Source organism: Anser anser (assembly GCF_964211835.1).
Source record: "Anser anser genome assembly, chromosome: 2".
Taxonomy (NCBI): Eukaryota; Metazoa; Chordata; class Aves; order Anseriformes; family Anatidae; genus Anser; species Anser anser.
The window spans coordinates 4,386,526-4,402,102 of NC_139721.1; the positions used below are offsets into that span (position 1 = coordinate 4,386,526).

Here is a 15,577-nt window from a genome sequence, read left to right on the forward strand (position 1 = left end):
GAACGGGACGCTACGATTTCCAGCCTTCCAGTGCTGGATATCCTTACGAGGAGCTCCAGGAGCAGCTGCCCTCTCGCCCGATGGCTCCCTTTGGAGAACAGGCTACTGTGTACAAAGTGCTGTGGTCTTCTTGATGGACAGTAATTTTAGTGAATACTTAGTATTTGGGAGAGGAACTAACCAAAAAAGGAGTCAGGTGAGGTCTGTTTTCAGCAGCATTTCTAAACTTTATGGGCATCAGTGTGGAATGGCAGAAACCTGTGAAAGTACCGTTCATTTCAACCAGGTACTCTCTAGGCTCCTAGAAGAGTTGCAACTTCTTTTTGAACTTAAAAATGCCTCTTTACCAAAATAAACTTTTTCTGTAGCTAGACTGAAGTTGCAGTAAGTTTAAGACAAAGCATTCTGGATTTAATCTAGCAGAATAATTGCACAAGCTATAAGCAGTGGATCATTAACGCAAAGTTTCAAACAGAGGAGACAAGTTGATCTGAGCATCGCTACTCATCGGGGCACGATGAATTCAACCCACCTTTGTTATTTCGAAGAGTGCTTCGTAAGAAATGGGCTGGTCAGGTTTCCATCAGCTTCTGCCACCCATGTGCTGGTGTAGGAGTGACAACACTGTGACGCTTCAGGCTTGAATTAGCCTTGTAGCCTGAGCAGATGGGTTGAGTTGAAGCATCTCTTCCCTTCGAGACAGCTCGCATTGCTTCCAGCGACTCTATACCTGTTCTTCTCTTTCACTGCAGCGTATCGTGTTCCTTTATTCTTACTTCAGTACCTTTTCAGTAGCCTCTTAAAGTAGCTCTAGTATTTCTTCCTTTTATTTGTGGATGTCGAAAGCTTCGTTGTGAACGTTACCGCTAGGTTTGTGTGCATGAAATTCAACGTGCTGCCTCCAGATTGGGCAGTGAACACACTTAATGCAGCTCTAAAGCATCCTGCACATCATCCCTCAAGCTCCAGCCACAAAAAAAATACGAGTGTAAGACAGTGATTTTTGCATAAATACAGCTGCTTTGGTGGTTCGTAGGTTTCCAGACTCTATTAAAAGTGTCAAGTTTTTTAAATAAAATGGGCTGTAGTTGTGCCCTTCACTGGGCTTCGCTCTCAAGTGGTAGCTGTGAGGGAGTCTTTGGTTGACTGGCTTTGTACATCACCTCTCCTATTTCCTGAGATAGAGGAGAGAGGGAAAAGGCGAAAGCAGAGGAGTGTTACAGATGCCAGGAGAAGTAAGAGAAGCAGCTACCCTAAGGTTTGTAGCATCTTGCTTCCTTCTTTGTCACCTTGTGAAATCCAGTTTGTATGCTCTCAGAAATCTCTCGTCCTGATAAGCTCTTTGCTAATTCAATGAAGTGTGGTGATGAGGAAAGGGGGACTGTGCTGAGTATCTCTTGGCAAGTCAGGTCTGGACTGGGCATAAAACTCCAGTGACTGATCCCATTTTATAATATGTGCCAGTGGGACAGAGTAACTTTCCTTGCTTTTCCTTGTTCTGTGTCACCGTGATATGTGGAATACCTGTTTTGTGTGAAGTTCTTCTCCCTGGGTCCAGAAAGTCAGTGCGTCCATGTTTCAGTCTGGTGACTGCCACTAAAGTCAGAATTTAACTACAGCACCTTCTAGGAAAACTTAGACAGGGAGCTTGCAAAAGCGCATTCATTACACATCTGGGATGGATGGTGTCTGCATTGTGAATGGGTGGTGTGTGTAGCTGGCAAAAGTGTTTTTTTTTAAATAGATTCTAATCTCACTTTTAAAAAGTGAAATGAACGTAGCTTATTGCTGTAGAAAGGAATTTGTAGGAAAATAACAGATGTGCTTTAGAGTTCCATAAACATTTGTATATCCATTTTGCATATAGAGAACTGTAAAGTAAACCTTTATTTTTATGTTCATTCATTGTAGATGTTCTCTCCGGTCTCTTTTCTTTTATTTCCAAATAATTTGTTTCTGTTTTTCTCTTTTCTTTTCTTGCCTCTTTGTAAAGGAGTCAATCACTGTCAGCATAAAGTAAAGAAAGCTAGGCGCTTTCTCCCTTTCGTCTTCTGTTCCCATGAGCCGCCGCCTAAGGGTACTGCACTGCTCTTTGTATAGGCTGCCTTATTAACCCAAAAGCTGAAATACTAACTCAGTTACTGTTGGGTTTTTTTTTGTTTACTACTTGAGCCTCAGGCAAACAGAGTTCCAAGAATAATTTCATTAAATTTCTGCTACCCCTTCGTCTCCTGTTGAATTGGATTTTCCTGCAGTCGCAAACTTGCTGGTCTCCATTTTAGTAGGGGACTTTATTTTAAACATTATATGCTACAATGACAAACGTATTCATATTTTGATTTGTATAGCTATGCAGGCCCCGTATGCCCTTGGCGGGTTTTGTTGATGTATTTTTCCTTCATTCTTGGAGCCCTGATACAGCATGCTCATGAATGAAATAGAATAGCAACAATAAGCATCAGCTAAGATCACTTTGAATTAAATACTGAGTACAGCGATGCTTGTGGCTGCATACTGGTTCAGCACTTGGGCTGGGCTGGTTTGGCTTCGTTAGGGGTAAGAAGAACCGGAGTAATGAGTGCATTTTACAATATTTTCCTTTTCTTTATAGATAATGTCCTAAAGTACATCAGCTTGTGCTGCGGGTGTTGGCGTGGAGTAGTGTCATTACCAGAAATGCAGGCCGTGGTGCTCATTTGCATAACTGCACTATGCTCTGTATAATTAATACTTAAATTAGAGGGTGTTTCTTATGTCTTAGCGATAGCACAGGAGTGTCCGTCCTTGGAAAATGTCAGCACCAACTCTAGTTAGCAGCAGTCCCATGTGTATGTGCAAAGCCAAAATGAAATGGCTCATCTGGCCGTAGGAGATCTATTTCGTAGCAAAATTTTGAATTATAGCAGAATTTGTCAGTTCTTAACAATACCTTAGGAGAAGTAGTTCCACTCCTGGATTTAATTTTGTGAAATTTTGTGTTTGAAAGTCATTAACTCTGTCTCATCGTACAAGCTTCTCAGGACATATCTTTATCCCTTGGGTTTTAGGTGAGAAGTCTTAAATTCCGCTACTTTTCTGGTTTCTCTTGAGTCAGGTATATAAGATAACTGCAGTCTGAATACTTTTGGATTACTCATGAATTTAATAGTATATTTTCCCCTCCCCTTCTCTGTCCCTTCTCTCTCTCCCTCTGTTTTTCTCTCTCCTTGCATGCCACCTGGATCTGCAGATGAAATTAGTGGGGACGGTAATATGTTTTCTAGTCTGTGTGTTACTAATATGCAATATGCAACTCTTACATCCACATACCACTCAATGCGCATTTCAGTAATCAATTTTACACACATTTTAGTATTAAAAAGCAGTTCTGCATTGGACTTGAGCCAATAAACATCGTACTTTACAGGCTGTGCAACTAACACTTTCTGCTAAACTGGAAACGAAAAAGGAGGACCTGTTTCAAACACACAGGGATATGTGGTATTGCATGCGTTTGCAAAGGGGGCTCTGGCATGATGCAACGAAAGTTTCTAGGTTTTCAGGAGTGTCCGTTCAGTTTGATTTAAATGGTTATATCACAGATTGGGTTTGGTCGATGTTCAATGGCTGTAATACAGCATGGGAAATGAATCCACTAAGTGATGCTTTAAAGGCCTGGTTGCATCATATTGCTCGGTAGTCCACTACTGCTCCGTGCATTAAAGAAGCTATACTTGAGGGATTGATTTAGATTGAATATATGAAATATTAATCAGGTTTCAGCTACTCAATCTACTGATTTTAAAGAGAAATTTAATATTTTCCTTCAAAAGTGTGACACCGTTGTTATAAAATATTATCCTCTCTAAACATTTGAAGTCTTTTTTTTTCCCTGGCAATATTCACTTGCTATCCTCTGAAAACAAGTCTGTTTTTTACCAACAACAAAAAATATTTTAGCTATTTTTCTAAAGGATTTTATCTGATGTTGGAAAAAAAATCAAACTGATAGACTGGTGTATGTGTCTTTATTCATATAAGTAGGAGGTACTGCTTTTTATGTTCTTTTAATTTGCAAAAGAAGGCAATGAGAAGAAATAGAGATAATGTCTTCTGGTCTTCCTCTTATTAAACTGTCAAGGGGGTGTATAAATTCTTGTCTGCTTTCTCTCTTTCAGATATAAATCATGTTAAGATAATACTAGCTATTACTTAGAAATAGTAATGTGTTTCTTAAAAACTCAGCGTTTTATTTCTGTCATAAATTCAGAAACTGCATTTCAGATTCTAACCTTGCACTGATTTTTATTGGTGTTTACCTTTTAAAAAATAAGGGCTCTGAAAAGAGGATAAAAAATCATGAGAAAGAGAATTTCAAAGAGAGGGTTAAAATAAGGAAAGAGCTATTACAGATATGATACTGATTTTTTTTCTACTCTTTAATAAATACATTCAGATTTAGTAAGGTTCGACTTGGCTCACCCCCATATATCACTGACACTATGTTTGTCCAGAAGTGGCCTGCTCATTTCTTTCATCTAGAATAATCCAAGCCTGCAGAGCCTCGCCCAGCTGGGTTTTGCTGTATTCTGGACCATCTCTTGGCAGACGTGGTCGTGGTCTTAACAGGCTTGGTCATCGTCTCTTACCGAGTGACTGCAGTCGTGGGGTAAAGCAGCAAGCGAGGGAGGTTGGTTACCCTTGGTGCAGAGCACTTGGAGCACATCACCTGGATTGAATTTTCCTCTAATTCCAAGAAACGATGCCAGACATGGATTGGAATCATTTTTTGAGTTCTCATTATATATTCCTCTCCCGAGTGTTAAATGCATAACAAGAAATGCTGAGTTAATTGCATACATCTTATTTATTTGGATTGGCTACGAAGACCCTTTTCGTTTCAGGACGGTTTGGGGCAGTGTCTCAAAACCATGTAAAGCGCTCTGCAGTGTTCCCTTAATGCTTTTATTACGAATGAACTTCATTAATTTAAAATAGGGAGATGAACAAGCCAAGTCATTTATCATATTTTATAAGCCCTGTCCCGTAATCTAGTGTGACAAAGGTTTTCTTTTTCTAAAGAAGTGTGGCACCACTTTTGTTTGTAGGCATTTAAAATTCTTCTTGAAGATGTTTGTATATTTCATTCAGCCCATTTTTTATACATATATGAAGGACTCTTTGCTATTGTCCTCAAATAACAGCTTGTAACAGTAGTTGAAAGTTAAAAACATCTTACAGAATAGTGCAAGGAAGCAGAGTGATCCATCCCTGTTACAGTGGTGTAACACTAACATTTTCTTTCAATTGGATGCTTTTCAGATCAAGCAGGGGCTTTTCTACAAAAACATTAGTTTATATCAGGAAGAAAAAACATGCCAAGAGATCAGTGCCTCTGGGGTATGCTGCCTGTTGTGACTTGGGCGCTGTCTTCAGATTTCATTGAATTTTCATTAGGTGGCTCTGTTTTGCAGTGTCCTAAATAGAAATTGCCTAGCACAAATTTAAATGGCATAAAATTTCCTGATTCTATTTTTACAAGACGTGGTACAGGTGTAAGACAGGAAAATCGCTTTCATTTTCTTTTAGTAGTACGAAGTTAGGACCATAAATCTCCATTTAATTCTACGTTTAATTACTGAAGTGTGTTGAACTTGAGAGGTTACGGGGACCTCTAGTTTCCTAGTTTTTGAGTATTTAGTTTGCCTGAAAACTTGTTTATGTACCTGTAAAATACTTAGGAGCCTTGCTCTGGTTTCAGAAGTGGCTTAATTTGATTGAAATGAGGGTTGCTGCCAAAAGGGATCATCCAACCTTTGCTTTGTCCCATTCACCATTCAGAAACCGTACCTTTAGAAACGATGCAAAGGACGTGTAGGAACATACATATGCTCCAGGGCAGAAGGGGAAAAAAGGGGAGCAAATCATGCCTTTCAGAGGCAGCCCAATACGTGATCGCCTGAAACCAACCATGAAAACCTCAGACTGGACTTGAAATTGCTCGTTTTCGAGAATTTCCGTGCATTTAAAGTTGGTGAATAGAATGTGCCTGGCAGTGAGTAAGGATCTCACTGTTGTGGATTGGTTTTGTAACCCCTGGAAGAGTTTCTAACCATGACGAAATGACCTCCACGCACTGGAAGAAGCTCTTTAGAGCAAGAGAAAGACCTTCTGATGGGGCTTGATGCCATTTAGACCATTTTGAGAACTGGTAGTGTAAAAGCCCTAAGTCTTAAACAGGGGAAAAAATACACTGTCATTTTTCTGAAAACTTAGAGAACTGGACGTTTTCAAAAGCAGTCCATGAGATGCCGGTTCTTGACAGCAAAAGTGATAGTGAAATCTCTGCTAAACAAAGGAAATTGAGAGCAGTACAAGAAAAATGGGTCTGAGGCAAGATTGTGACCTAAAATACCTCTGCGCTCCAAGAGACGCTACAGAAAATTGCTCACCTTTGCCACATTGGCAGCGGGTAGATGCTGCCCTGGAACATCTTTACTGGCTGTTTTGCTTGTTTGACATCAAATACTAGCAAGCTACTATTCACATTTTATTGAAGATGAAGCAATTTAATCCATTAATAATGTTTTATCTTTCCTGTGGTGGGATTTGCTGTTAAAAAGGTTTTCTTCTGAAGTCAACAGTTGAGATTGGTTTCAATTACAGAACTTAGACTTTTCTGAATCCGAATGAATCTTCCTTTTATTCCTTGGTGAATGCATCTATGTGACGTAGTATAATTGGCAGGGGTCATTACCATACCATAAATTATGCATGAGCAAGTTTTATTCACGCTATTGTGAATGCGTCCCGGCGCTGTTGAAGGGGGGGGGGGTTGTTGCATATCACCCTTGATAAATTGGAGATACTGTTTTGGAGAATTGTTTTCATCTGCTTTTCCCGAAATTCTTCAATTCCTCCCTTTACAGAAACAGATGACTATGCAGAGATTATAGATGAAGAAGATACTTATACAATGCCATCAAGTAAGTATGAGAGTTAACGGGAACTTTTTGTCTGGCAACTTCTTTGGTTTAGCAAGGAGTGAATCTTAGATTTCAGGCTTAATGTGTGTGCAAAGAAAATATTCTTGATGGTGTTCTAAAAACTCAGATTCAGTGTCTTTCAAGTTCAGGTTATGAAGCAAACAAAAACAAGTTCTTCAGTATTTTTTGCTGATGTCAGTGACTTCACAGAGAACTTCCTTTTATGTCTCTAAATACAGAGTTTTTTATGGTGGTGCTGAACACAATGCACAAAGAAAGAATGGATAAGATTTGTTTAACAAGGGCAAGGAATTTAGAAAGCTGCTGCATATTGCTCTGTAACCGTATCTCATCCTTGCTCTGTGTCAGACTTGCCGCTCTCTAATTCCTTGGTAGAAAAAAGTTGTCTGTACCACATGCAATTTTGTTAAAGATGAAAGACTTTGGGAACAAAAATAAAAATGCAAAGTTCTTTTGAGTCTTCATCTTTGAAAGCAAAAAAAGATCATGCATTAGCCACTGCAAGGATTTTCTTACAGCATATTTGAATTAAGGTATAATCTTAAACAGGCAGGGCTAGCTAATTTAACGTGAAAGTCCAGAATGCTGATTTTAACAGCTGAGTGCACAGCTTAGAGTTGCGTTTTGGCAACCTAGGATTTCTCCAGAAGTAGGCAATCAACTTGGTGCTCAGACCTGCAAAAAATGTCGGGTTTGGCTAGTGTAAAAGGGGAGGGTGGTGCCGAACTGGTACCACGTTCCGCTGAAGAATGATACGTATATGGAAGGATTTCTACAGGTTTCCATGTGGCAGGAATGCTCCATAATCACTTCAGTGTTCGCAATATAGCATACTGCTGTGGAAAATATTTGAAAAGCAAGAATATATGTTTTCCAGAAATAAACAATGTGTTTCGAATGTCTTGCAGTAAGTCACTACATGATTCTACTAAAATAATTGCAGGAGCGAAAAAGTACTGTGATAAGTTATATCCTTTATTTTTTGTGAACATATTAACTCTGTATGATTTTTTTAAAATCTTTTCATTTAAACTCTCTTGGAAGTAATTACTTGTGGTCCCAGCCCTGGATGATGCTAAACACTTAAGTATGCCTTCAATTCAAAGCCCATAAGATGGGCTGTTCGAGAGAAATCCATGAAGCGAAGCGCTTTGCTTGGATTGAAGTGGGTTCAAGTGTTCAGCTCTCACAGGACTGAGGCAGTAAGATCACAAGAACAGACCCGTGACTTCTGCTAATGTAAACTTAAAATTGCATCAGTATATTTCTTCTTTTTTTTTTTAATGTTAAAAAATGTTTGTCCTTGCTTTGATTTCAAGAAGCTATATCTAAGTAAGCATTTGATTTTTCTCTTAATTGCACTGCAGAAAGCTATGGAATAGATGAAGGTAACAGGAGACCCTTTCCCCATCCCTGTATGCTTGCAATTTGGAATGATGTGGAATTTTTAAGTTTACTATTCACTTTCATTTAATAAACATTTATTTATAGTTAAACCAGCTAGCTTTGGGATTTTAAAGAGGAAAATGCAGTACTTAAAACAAGAAATGAAAAAGGCATTTATCATTGTATTATCCAGCTCTAGGTGACGTTATTTCTGTAGTGTTAATGAAGACAAAATAATCAGTCACGAAGTCCTAAGCTGGTAGATTATATTTTTTTCTCTGAATAAAATAAGTAGAGGTGAAAACATATACTGTACGTGCTTTTCTGCTAGTCCTGAAATATTTTTCCTTGTCTGCTAGAAATTAAATTGCAAATGAAGTAATTCAGTTGCAATTGATTAAATGTTTTGCTGAAGTACCGAGACGTTTTCATCAGAAATATTCTCAGTCTATTAAACAATGGAATTAACAAAATTGCATAAGTTGCAAAGCATTATATCAATTTTACTCCAATTACACACTGATGGTGGTGTAGTGCACTCAAAATTTTGCTCTTTCATTTTATCTTTGTTTGCCACGCTCTTGTTTCTGTATTTTTTTCTTGCAGTTACCTCTTTAAAAATTCTCCTGGCTCATTTGATGGTTCCAAGATCTAAAATATCACATAGTGGAGTTCTCTTAAACATGTAAAGGCACGTGGGCTAAGCCTGTGTTTATTATCATCTGTATTGCCCTATGCTGTTTGTGTTCTTTGTCTTTTACTAGCTATAATTAAGAAAGACTTAATTATGTCTATTGCAGTGAAATAAATAATGCATAATAGTTCATTAACAAATCAGATTTATCAATTCCTTTTTCATTGCTTTGATTCAAACGTCTGTTTAAGAGGTTTCCACTGTGTATATGGCATTTTTATAGGTTGGTGTGCAGCAGATGTTAATCTTAGTTATTCATATGTGAGACATTTGAGTGACTTACTTTGAGTTTGGTATCTTGTGGATTGTTCATTTGCTCTTCATCAGAGATCTGATGTTTTAAGTGCATTATATTCTTGTAGCCAGAGATTATGAAATTCAAAGGGAGAGAATTGAGCTGGGGCGCTGCATTGGTGAAGGACAATTTGGAGATGTACATCAAGGAGTTTACATGAGTCCGGTAAGCCTTACTTCTGAAGTAAATCACAGACAAACAAAAGGATTCTGGTTTAAATAAATAAATGTATGCCTCATATGCCTTGGACTGTGTCTTCCAGAACAAGTACACGTTGACTCTGTGGTTTATCAAAATAATCAGCATGTAGTGCATATTTTTCAGTTTGCAGGTATGTAAAAAAGGAGCTCCAGAGTGGCTTCTCTGCTCCTATATCCCTGGTTTTGTTTTCTTACAGATAAGGAAATGAATAAAAAATGCCAACTAAATTATTCAGGTCCTTATCAAAGCCACTGGCAGAGTTGGAATTCCAAGTCATTGCTTTTAAACCCCAGCAATACACTTCTTTGAGTGTGTCCAAGCATGGGAAGCATGAACTCTGGCCATACTCTGTTGAGTATTCAGTGCTCTAGAACTTTTTTTGGAAGTTTAAAACAGTATCTAAAGGTGTGAAGCCTGAGCTCTGTTTAGGTCCAGGATTCAGTGCAGAAGCTGACATTTGTGTCTGGTTAAAGTAATCTAACTTAATCTAACTGTGCTGAAATATAGAGGAGAAATTGTAGTCTGTTGTGCTGGAAGGGCAGTAGCCTACAACAGAGGGACAATAACATTGAAAAATATGTCTGTTCCGGCAGTAAGCATCTCTCTCTCTTGCTCTCTAGTTTATATGTTAATAAATCTACTACTTTTTCTTGAAAGAAAATGCTGTCCACCTCTATTATTTTTTTGTCTAGGAAAAAATTGGTTTTGTTAAGTCAGTGCGTGTCTGGCAGATTTTTGAAACTGATTACGTTCTTTAAGGAATGTTTTACCACATACAAGGAACTTGAATATGTAAAGGGATAATAGTAAGGTATCATTACATTTTTATGTAGTAGTCATAGATTGAAACATAAACTTCTGGAAGAAATGGTACGACAGGTAAAAAATCAGCTGCAATAACACGATAGCCTTCCCATATTTGTATGTATTCAGCTCACATGTAAAAAAATTGGGGTGATTTCTGGCTTTTCATTCTGTTGGCTCAAATTCCAATCTGAAAATCGTATTTATCCCTGTTCATTGGACTTGTAAAGTTCTTACTCTATTGATTGTGCAGTATCCACATCTTCTAGAAGGCTGCTTGCTACTAAATATTCCCGAAAGACCACAACCAGCCTGCATTTATAGCATGCTGAATGAAAAATGTATGCATACATATACATACAGGATCCTATTGCTCAGGTGTAAGCCGTTCAAATAAGACCGTCTTTAAAGGCTTATTTGCTCTGGAGTTAAGCCAAAGGTGTCATTTAAAATGGCGATGTTTGCTGCCCACTGAACAATCTGGTACCTGTCTGTTAGATCCTCGCTGTTTTGGCTCCTTATCCAAAAATAAAGCATCAGCAAAACCCTGATAAGAGCCCTCTTTCTGTATGTTATTGTGCTGCGTATCTGGAGTCTTTGGTGGCCTTAGGCACTAAAACTCTTCCTTTTGATGTTACTACTGATATATAAGACATTGAAAAACTCTGTCTGTAGCCCGAGGAGAGAGGGATTGGTCTGGCAGGGCTCCAGAGGACTCTTCCAACCCTGATTTTTGAATCCTGACTTCAGAAGGGAATAAAATCTTCATTTACCACCAGGTTTTCAGTCGGTTTATGGCCATGTTTATGTATGAGAGAAGATTTTTGAGCAACATTCTCATGCAAAGTCAACCTGAAGAGTTATGTTGTGACTGACTCTTAGCAAATGGACATGAAGCCTGCAAAATACAAATATTATTCTAATTCTGGTAGCACTTGTGCATAAAAATGGATTTAAAATAGGACAAGGATGTGCAGACACAGGACAATTCTGTGAGTGCTGGGCTCTCACAGGCCTTAAAAACCAGGCCAGGACACGCGTTTACCCTGTGCCCCTTTGGGGAAAAGGTGGTGTGTAATTTTCCCATTAGAATCATAGAATCACCAAAGCTGGAAAAGACCTTCAAGATCATCTGGTCCAACCATCACCCTACTACCAATGTCGCCCACTAAGCCATGTCCCTAAGCACCAGGTCCAACCTTTCCCTAAACACCCCCAGGGTCGGTGACTCCACCACACTATTCCCAATTTGAAGGAAGTCATATAAGGCCCTGGTCAGGCCCGGATCAGGATTAGTTGTAAAACACTTCAGCTGCTTTCAATCCATGAAGAATTCGTCGGAGTGACGTCTTAGCACGGCGTGGAGCAGTGGGGACGTGCCGTGTTGCTGTGCTGGAAGAGCTTGAGCTACCTGTGGTGGAGCAGCTTCTGCTGGGCCCATGCAGAGCTATTCTTGTCAGAGCTAGGAATACACGAGCTTTCCGGCTTGTAATGGAGGTTACTCACTTGATAAATCGAGATTTAAACTTTTAAAATACCATTTTCTAAGTAAATCGCAGTGTTTTGAATTCTACTGAAGCTTAAATGCCTAAAGCTTCTTTACAAAATAAAAGGCACTTCCAGCTTCTCCATGCTGTCTGGGACTTAGAAAAGGAGTGTTTGTAGAAGACACCAAAGGAAGAGAAGATGAAAGATGCCGCCTGAGCCAGGAGGCCTCCTTTGGGCTTTCTTAGAGCTTCTCATTTTTCTGTATTCAGAGGATAAGCAATCAGATGCTAAAATCTGTTTCTGATTTTGAATACATGTGTTGTGTTAAATCAGTTTAAAGCACTCGATGTAACTGATTGTGAAGCTAATTTATAAAATATTTCACTTCCCTTTGGAGTTTGAGCTCAGTTGAAAAGTTCAATTAGTATGCATCCTGTTAGCAATCTGCTTAGTAGGAAGGATTTGAGTCAGTCAGAATTACAGCCAGTCTTTGCACTGCGCAGCCACAAACGGTCCTTTATTTGGCTTTCCAAGTTGCTTGCTTGCAGAAGCCAAGTGTGTTTTTCAGGCATGTATCTACTTGTTTTCCTTTGCTTTTGCTAAATATGCTCATAGTTTACTATCCTCAGTAGCCCTGGAACACTTGTAGTACTGCTCACTTAAGTCAGTCATCTTTTATCACAATTTTTGTTTGAATTAATATACTTTAAATCAGATCAATTTTTCCAAGGCTCATTAGATATAAAGGTACACTAAGTGTCTTGCTTACAGTAATATTTTATCATTGATACTTGCAAAATTAATTTCTTAACTAAAGTACTAGAATTTTACAGGACTTAGCTTTTGGTGGGCTGAATTTCAGTTATTTCTAATTAATGTGTTTCAGGAAAATCCGGCTATGGCTGTTGCAATCAAAACTTGTAAAAACTGCACCTCAGACAGCGTTAGAGAAAAATTCTTACAAGAAGCCTGTGAGTATTAAATTATTTCTTTCGGGGTAGCTTCTGTAAATGGTCCTTGGAAAGACTTTGCAGCCATCTGTGCCAGAAACTTCTGATACTAATTTAAATGTTTTCTTAATGTATAACATGAGCTTTGTCCTCTCCTGCAACATGTGCCAGGAAAACTGCTTTATATCCTGGCATTGCCCGTGTGTATGATTATATGTGGATTATTTGATTTTCCAAGTTGAACAGTGATATCTGACTCCTGGTAGACTTCAGAAACAGTTTTGGAACATCAGAGATCTGATCTTCTATTTCCTTCTCCTCAATGAATTTTTAAAATAAAATCAGGTAGCATTTGTTTCAGTGTGGTACACTACCTTTAGAAGGTCAGGTTGTTGTTCTTGTTAAAAAAAGTTGCTAAAACGTTATGTCTAATACTTACCTGTTTTGAAATTTCAGAATTAAAAATTCTAGTAGAATAAACAATTCTTCTAAATAATTGCCCACAAATATTGCATTCCCAAAACATATCTTTCATACACGAGGAAGGCTTGTTGTAGAGAATACCAACAGAAAACTTTTGAAAGAATATTGTAGGTGCCGATTTCCATAATGTTTGGTTTTGTAAGCAAATTATGGTATGAGACATAGACCTTAGTTTTTGCTTATTATACTCCACTATTATGTATATAAATCTTGTAAAGGTATTGTGTTATAACAATAAATTAATTGGTTATAGCCGGATGTTACTGTATTCTCTTACTCAGTAGTCTTTTGTTTAAGAATTTTTTCTAATTGTTCAGAAAATATGTTCATAGCTCATTGCTTACTATTTTTGAATGTCAGATTTTTCTTAAATTACTATAATTCTTTCAACTACCTATCTAGCTGTTGGAAAAGTAAATAGCACTGTTTATAGTAATAACAGCAGTCAAAGGTAGGCTGCTGTCTCTTAACAACATAGAAAATAATTGCTCATTGAATGCTGCTTGTTAGACCTTGAGCTCAACAGATCAGTAAATACCCGCAGAGTAGACAGGTAAATAGTGCTTTTCAATTTTGTTTTAATCATCTTTCTTCCTTTTTTATTATAATTCCATCCATTCCCTTCCTCTTGTTTGTGTTCAGATTGCAAACTCTGAGAGGACACTGCCACTTTGTAAGAGCACTCAGAAAAAGCCCAAATCCAACATCTAGCCAGAGCTTCACTATTTCACTAAAGAGCTTCAGGCATTTTTTTTTCCTTTAATAACACATACATATGTAAACCCTGCAGATTCAGAACTTCTAAGTATGACGTAAAGACAGTTCTAGTAGTTTGGGGGTTTTAGTTGTTCACAGTGGATTTTCCAGTGCTGAAAAGATGCTGTGTTGATTCTTGCAAGAAGGAAGACAAACTGCCTGGGGTTTGGAGATCTTCCTTGATCTTCCATGGGTCTTGGTAAATTGCTCCTTTCTGCAAGTGGTTCATTCCTTCTGGAAAGGGAATCCTCCTCTTGGCTCTAGAATCTTGATGGCAAAATGAATTTTTGAGTTTTTCAGTTAACATTGATTGAATTAGTCTCTCAGATATATTTTCCAGCAATGGAATATATTATGCTTAAGACCATAAGAAGTATAGAAATACGTATGTTGGTTTCCTCCCCATCACTTTGTCTTCCCACTTCATTTCTACATCAAAGAAGCAATATTTTCATGTTGTAAAACATACTGCAAATTTCACTGAGTTAGATTAGTATAAGAGAGCCCTAAAGGTAAATAATCGGTGGTGTTTTGGTATATACACTTTATTTATCAATATTTTAATACTGAAGTAGGGTTCAGATAAACTTCCCTCTCTGAAATTCCTTTTACTTCAAAAGTGAGGAGGGGAGTTCAATGATTTAGGAACCTAGTCTCAATTCATTGTGGTGTTTTACCAGTTTTTATCGCCCAGTTGGCATGTCACGGCACGTTCTTTATTCCTGTTCATTAATGTGTTAAGCTAGGTCCTCGATAGGGTTGTTTGTTTTATTGATTCTTTTCCTGATCTATTCATAGCACGTTAATATTTTAAAGGATATGTTCTTAGTCTCCCTCTCTGCAGTAAAATATATTAGTGAAATATTGTGGGATTAAGTAGCATTGTCCAAGGGTTTTTCTTGGGATTTTTAGTGTTGCAAGAGGTATTGGTTATACTGCTGATGTGTATCAGAAGTAGAATTCAGAGATCGTCAGAACGTGAATCCAAAACCACCTGCTGTTTTAGCTTATAATTAATTAAAAGCCAAAATACATCTTTTCTGATTCTTTTCAAATTCTGTGTGAACTGAAGCAGACTTGCCAGTTTGGTAATTGCTATGTATTTCTGTTGACAGCATACACTGTAAATGTAAAAGAGAGACTACTTTAAGATTAAATTAAGGATGCTTGTTGTGCATATGTTGGAAGATAAAAACGTAATCAGAGGACTGATGTTTTGTTTAACCTACCAAATAGACCTCCCCAGAACATTAATAAGCATTTGTACATCTTACTGCATAAAATATACTGACTGCGCTGCTGAGACTGAAAAGTTAATTAAGCCCATAGAAAATAAATTCAGATGTGAACTTAATCATCAAACGAGGTTGTGTGTCTATGCCATAAACTGACACATTTTTTTCAGACATTGAGTTATACATACTGGTTTTTCCTTCCTCCTGTTCCAACAGGTTAATAGGTTGTACAGGTTAATAGGTTGTACACTGGACTGGCAGGTCAGTGTGTTCACTTACATCATGCTCAGCCAGGGCAG

General features: G+C 38.0%; 1 protein-coding gene across 13 annotated transcripts in view; it reads left to right on the forward strand.

Annotated features, from left to right (window-relative positions):
* PTK2 (protein tyrosine kinase 2) overlaps positions 1-15,577 on the forward strand; it is a 205,140-nt gene that overhangs the window by 151,954 nt on the left and 37,609 nt on the right. For 6 of the 13 annotated variants that reach the window (XM_083827396.1, XM_083827395.1, XM_083827386.1 and 3 more), the window contains 3 exons: positions 6,909-6,965; positions 9,429-9,526; positions 12,741-12,825. In XM_083827396.1, the coding sequence (XP_083683522.1) occupies positions 6,909-6,965; positions 9,429-9,526; positions 12,741-12,825 (240 nt within the window). Of the gene's footprint in view, positions 1-3,229; positions 3,248-6,908; positions 6,966-8,353; positions 8,375-9,428; positions 9,527-12,740; positions 12,826-15,577 lie in introns of all 13 variants that reach the window. The other 7 variants (XR_014580939.1, XM_083827393.1, XM_083827394.1 and 4 more) reach the window with 3 other exon arrangements.